This window comes from Corvus kubaryi, unplaced genomic scaffold (assembly GCF_017639235.1).
Source record: "Corvus kubaryi isolate FWS band 111438036 unplaced genomic scaffold, C.kubaryi_AGA036_p1.0 split3-73, whole genome shotgun sequence".
NCBI classification, from domain to species: domain Eukaryota; kingdom Metazoa; phylum Chordata; class Aves; order Passeriformes; family Corvidae; genus Corvus; species Corvus kubaryi.
In genome coordinates this window covers 26,523,209-26,529,208 of record NW_024582091.1, presented here as the reverse complement: position 1 = coordinate 26,529,208, position 6,000 = coordinate 26,523,209, and the positions used below count along the sequence as shown (strand labels likewise).

Sequence of the window (6,000 nt, the reverse complement as noted above, 5' to 3'; positions counted from 1 at the left end):
CGGCCCCGCCCCCCAGCCGCGCGCGCGGACCGTCACAGCCCGAGGGCGCGCGGGCGCTGGTGGGAACGCGGCCGATCCACCCTCTCCTCCGTGTCCCGTCTCCTTCCTCGCCCCCATCTTCTTACGGTTTTTCTTTTTTGGCTGGCCCCTGCGGCGTGCGGAGACTCACCTCCCCGCCATCCAAAATGGCGGTCGACCCAGCTTAACCCCGTCGTGTCCCGGCAGCGCTGCTTCTCCCGCCTCATCCGCGGCTCGGGATTCCGCAGCCTCACCCTCAGCCCGCGCGGCCGATCGCCGAATCACCGAGGCCGTCCTTCTCTCCTTCCCTACCTCCTCCCTCGCCACCAGGGGAAGCGATAGAAAGATTTCCCCTCACCCTCCCACGCGGGCTCGCGCCCCGCCTGCCGAGCCCACCCGAAAGATTGGGTGGGGGGGAGCGCGTATGAGTGTCAGGGAGTGGGGGATACCTCCTCTGCGCATTGTGCCCCCTTTCCCCAACACATGGCCCATCCACCCCCCCCCCCCCCCCCCGCTCCCCCAATGGTTGCATCCGTGACGACATCATCATGGCAACAGCAGCTGCAGCCCGGGGCCGGGGTGCCCCCGTCGCCGCCGGGGCGTCCGCGGGGGACGAGCCCGCGCTGTCCCTCAGGGGCGCGCGGCCGCACCGGCTGTAGGAGCGCGCGCGGGGCGCGCCGCCGCGCACGCGCCCAGAGCGGCAGCATCAGGCGGCGGCGGCGGGGGGGGAGCGGAGACACAGACAAGGCGCGTGCCGGGCTGTTCGCGCTCCCGCGGAGCGTGCGCGCGCTCCGGCGGGCGGGCGAGGAGCGGTAGGCGCTGGCAGTGTTGCGCGCGCGCGCGCTCGCTGCGGCGGCAGCGGCGGGCGGGGGGAGCCGTGCGGGCTCCGCGCTCGCTCCGCGCTCGCTCGGTGCTGTGCTGGTGCCTCGGCGGCGGCGAACAAACATGTTCTCAGTGCGGATCGTGACTGCCGACTACTACATGGGCAGCCCGCTGCCCGGCCTGGACCCCTGCCAGTCCCGCTTCCGAGAGGCCCCGGCCAAGCGGGTGCCCGTCGTGAGAGTCTTCGGCGCCACCCCTGCAGGTAAGGGATGACCCCCGCCGCCGCCACCGACGGACGGGTGGGGACGTCCCCTCGCTGCGACGCCGCGGGTCGTGCTGGCGCCAGCCCCGCCGTCGCCCACCCCGCGGCGGAGGCAGCGGCAGCTCCCGCTCTTTGTGGCTGGGTCGCGCCCCCCCCCTCCACGCCCGGCGCCGCCGCTGCGGCGCGTCTCACCTGCCAGCGGCGGCCGCGGGGACGGCAGGGCAGCGGCGAGGAGCGGGGATCTGCCCCGGGTGTCGCGCCGCGCCCGCGCGGGGGCTGCGGGGCCGCCGGGGCTTTGTGCGGGGCTGCCCCGGGAGAGCGGCGCAGCTGTGCAAACACCGGGGCCGGCCCGTGCCGCCCTCGCTCCCGGTGCCCACCGCCGCTCTCCTGCCCTTCCCGGGAGCTGTTGCTGCGGGAGGGCGAGCGGACAAGGGGGAAGCCGCTGAGCGCGGGCACAAGTGAGACTTGTGCGGCACTTCGGAAGTGGGGGCTCGTGTCGCGGTGCGGATCGCGCACGGCCGGAGGCACCGGTGCTGCACTGCAGAGAGGAGCGTCCTGAGCGCCGGCCACATGTTGCCCCCCGAGACTCCCGAATGTCACATGCTACTTCTACACTGCCTCTTCGCTGTGTGGCCTTGTGCTTACAGCCGTCCCACGTCTCAAATGTGTTTCTGACCAATACAAACAAATATACTCTCAGAACAAATTTCTAACAAATATAATATTTAAGAAAATTAATTTAATATGTATTGTAGTTTGCTCATATGTTAAATATTAAGTTGGAAGAAACCCCTGTTTTTTGAGATATTAGACGTACTAAGCATCATTGCTTGTGATTTTTTTACACTTATGCTGTGTAATGCTGACCTTGGGAATTTAGGTATTTCTGCATGTTTTATTGACTGGCATATTGAAAATTATATATTGATACATACATTAAATCTTAGGAAAGACAAAAAACACGTAATAAAAGAGCACAGCAGAGGTGTCTTTCCCTTCAACCAGTTATTATAGTAGAGCAGATATTTTTGCTGTATTTTTTGTTGGCTTGTTTTTTGTTTTTTTTTAAATTCAGAATTAACTGTCTTCTCTGTTTAAGCACAGAGGAGCATGACATATTAAAGCTGTTGTGCTCTGATGCAGCTACAGCTCCAAATTATTAAGTGAATGAGTGGGATTAATAGATACAATATTGAAATAGTGGGACCTATTTTAATGTAGCTCTAATTCTGCATACAAAGGAGATATTATGTAATAATATTTATGTAATGGCACGAGTAACTATTTCATTATTAAAAAATGTAGAGCCTGAGGTTGTTGGCAAGTAGCAGGATTTTTGTGCATATGTGTGGTTAACTCATTAAGGCTTATTTTCTTTTAAGAAAAATGTTTAGGCTATGCCATATCGTGAATGTGGCATCATAAAGTAAACAGTAAAGTAGTTTAGTTGTCCAGCTATTAGGAATACAGTAGGAAATCCCTGGCTTCCCCAACCATAAACTAATGTCAGTTTGCATAATAGAAGTGTTTCTAATTTGTCTTCGTTAGAGAAGACAATTCACTAGAGTCTGCAAAGGCAGTGTGACTTGTCTATCCTATTTATTTCCTTTTTAAACTTTTAAATCTTTTTTAAACGTTCTGTACCTTTAGTAATGTTTGCTGATAAGCTTCATGAGCTTCTTACTGCATCTCTGCATTTCTTTTCTTTTAGAAAAGGCAGACAGATGTAATTCTCTCTCTTCAGAGGTGTTGGACCTAAGCAGTCATTGTTAGAAGTACTCTGACTGTGATTCTCAGGTTATTTCTTGAGAGCTGAAGTTTAAAATTAAGTATAATCACTTATATCTACACTGACATTTTCTTTGAGGAAAAAGGAGTAGTAAAAACAACTTCTAGCATACTGTCTAAGACAATGGGATGTCCTTACTGTTTGGCTTACAGGCAGCGTGATGCTTATCTTCACTTGAGTTGGTCTGGGTGGGAATAACCCTTTCTTACTGGGTTTAATGTGTGTGCCTTGCCTCCAGGAAAGGTGCTCAGTTGCCTTGTTGCCTCCATGGTAGCAACCCATTATGGCTGTATAGGCTGCTCCACCTCCGGCATGATTAACTTTGCAGAATCTTACTGTGTTTATAGCTGTGTGCCCAAGCTGTGCAGCTAATTGGGAGTCAGGTTCAGAACAGACTTCAAATTTCACCTGCTGAGTGAAGGGAGTTTGATTGGTATGTGGCAGTGGCTTATGCAGATGTTCAGAAAGTCACAACGTCTGGCAGTGCTGTATCCTTGTGTCCACCAGCAGCTATGGACAGTGGTCCTGAAGGCACCCACCTGGTGCTTTCTGCCCCATCTTGTGGAGGTACTGCATTCAGTGAGGTGTGTGAATGACAGGGATTGCCAGTGTTCTTACCTTTGAAGGCTTTTATGTAATCCAGTACCCAGCAATTAATTTGTAAAGGTTTACTGCTACAATCTATAAAATGAAAGCGGCTTGTGGTTGGGGGAGATAAAACCCAGACTTTTAATTACAAGTAATGGAAGGATCATGTCCTAGAACGGACTGTGTTGGCAATAACATTTGACAACTTCTTTATGTCTTTTGAGGAAGAAATCTTGTTGTATTTGGCAAGGCTATGCAAATTCTGTCTTGATGTCCTACATCTTTGCATAAGAGCTTGAAAGACAAGGAATCAAAATTCTGTTTAAGCCCAAAGACCTGCCTACTATATTCTGTTATTTTGTGAAATGAAGAATAAAGTTCTGATTACAGTAGCAAAAGGTGAAGTGAGCTGGTTGAGCCATTTCATTCAATTTTAGCTGTTTGCTGCTTTAAGCAGACTGGCATGTCTGTTGACATAGTGATGTGGACAAAAGTATAATTTCAGAAATGCTGCAACATTGCCATGGTGGTAATACAATGAAAGCAGTGTTGAATTAATGCTTTATTGTATAAGAGCATAGATACTATCTGATGCACCAGTATTTGTATCTGTAAGGGAGTCTCATAATATTGCTGCTTATGCTTAAGAACAATAGGTTTTAATTCATTAGGTAATGCTCAAGTATGAAACCAAGTCACATTCTATTCTTAGGCAGTATTGTCTGCTAACTACTACTTTTGTAAATGCTTTTTGTAAAAACAGAAAAAAACTTTGAAAAATTGAAAGGCCTGTTGTTCAGAGTGAAATTATAATGAAAATTTATTTTTCTGTTAATGTATTGTTGTTAGTTGAATTGTCAATTCTTGAATTGTTGTTCCTGTTGCTAAATCTGAATCTTGTTAAGATTTTTGCAACCACATAAGTACCTGAATTTATGGCTTCAAAACAGATATATTTAAGGTAAGAGATATCTATAATCATAAAAGTCGTGTATGTTAATAGTTTTGTTTGGGAAAAGGTTGTTCCACAGGTCTTAATCATGGAATATGCTGGGTTGGAAGGGACCCATCAGGATCATCGAGTCCAACTCCTGGTCCTGCACAGGACACTCCAAGAGTCATATGAGGTGCCTGAGAGCATTGTCCAAATTCTTCTTGAACTCTCTCAGGCTTGGTGCTGTAACCACTTCCCTGGGGAGCCTGTGGCAGTGCCAGGTAAACCTTTTTCCTGATACCAAACCTAGACCTCCCCCAATGCAACTTCGTGCCGTTTCCTCAAGTCCTGTCACTGGTCACAAGAGTGAAGAGATCTGTACCTGCACCTCCATCATGAGGAAGTTTTAAGACTACAATGAGGTCTCCCCTCAGTCTCCTCCAGGCTGAACAGACCAAGTGACCTCAGCTGTTCTTCATGTGGCTTCCCCTCAGGGCCCTTCACCATCCCTGTGGTGCTCCTTTGGATGCTCTCTAATAGCTTAATGACTCTTGTTCAAGCTGCCATTGACCTGGACCCCCAGGTCCCTTTCTGGAATGCTGCTCCCCAGCCTCTTGTTCCCTGATCTATACTCAAAACCAGGGCTCCCCTATCCCTGGTGCAGAATCCAGCACTTGACCTTGTTAAACCTCATATGGTTGGTGGTTGCCCATCTCACTGATTTGTCAAGGTGTCTCTGCAGAGCCTCTCTGCCCTTGAGGGAGTCAGCAGCTCCTCCCAATTAAATGTGGCTGCAAACGTACTTAATATTCCTTTGAATCCTGTGTCCAAGTCATTACTGAAGGTGTTGAAGAGAACTGGGCTGAGGATGGAGCCCTATGGAACCCCACTAGTGATCGGATGCCATGTCCATATTATTTTTATTCCTCTGAAAAAGTGTGTGGAATTTAATTCTCTGTTTGCTAATTAAGCTTTGTAAGTCACCCTAAGCCTCATTCCAAACTTCTTTTAAATTTAGGTGACCTCAGAAGGCGATTGCTATCCCATGTTGCTTCCATTTATCTGGTATTGTGAAGATTTGTCTGCTATGAGATCTCTTATGGTGTATGGGGTGTATTGGTTCCTACTAGCTCTTGGCCATTTCAAGCTCTTGTAGTCTGTCCTCAAGATTTCACTGACCATTTCAGAACATCTGCGTGAATGCTCAGTTGAGTGTTTCTGTCAGGTGCTTATTCAGCTGCAGAAAGACAGACTCAAGCTGTAACTCCCTTCATAAAGAAATCAGGGAGACTAGATGTCATTTTAGGAGAGACATTAATTAGCAAGCTGAGGTTGCTAAATTATCACTTCACTTAACAAGACTTGAGCACAAGTAGCTGAGGACACTACTCATGAACCACATAGGAGATATCTGTTGGTGTGTAATAATGAGTATTGTCAAACAGATAGTTGATATATTAGCAAAAAAAATAATTTTGATGTGGATGTGATTTGAGGCTGATGTGTGATAAATTTCACAAAAATAGGTGCACATTTTAAAATTGCTTTTAAAGGGTGTTAGGTTGAGAAATGTGCGTTCAATTGACA

The 6,000-nt window shown here is 49.0% G+C and overlaps 1 protein-coding gene and 1 long non-coding RNA gene across 4 annotated transcripts in view; one reads left to right on the top strand and one right to left on the bottom strand.

The window, feature by feature from the left end:
* LOC121659118 overlaps positions 1–490 on the bottom strand; it is an 89,474-nt gene extending 88,984 nt beyond the window's left edge. For both annotated transcript variants that reach the window (XR_006014166.1, XR_006014165.1), the window contains exon 1: positions 170–490. This is a non-coding gene — a long non-coding RNA (uncharacterized LOC121659118). The remainder of the gene's footprint in view (positions 1–169) is intronic.
* A 374-nt stretch (positions 491–864) lies between these two features.
* The window catches only part of REV3L (REV3 like, DNA directed polymerase zeta catalytic subunit), a 118,795-nt gene continuing 113,659 nt past the window's right edge, over positions 865–6,000 (top strand). For both annotated transcript variants that reach the window (XM_042016992.1, XM_042016991.1), the window contains exon 1: positions 865–1,102. In XM_042016992.1, coding sequence (XP_041872926.1) covers positions 964–1,102 — 139 coding nt within the window. In that variant the 5' untranslated portion in view covers positions 865–963. The remainder of the gene's footprint in view (positions 1,103–6,000) is intronic.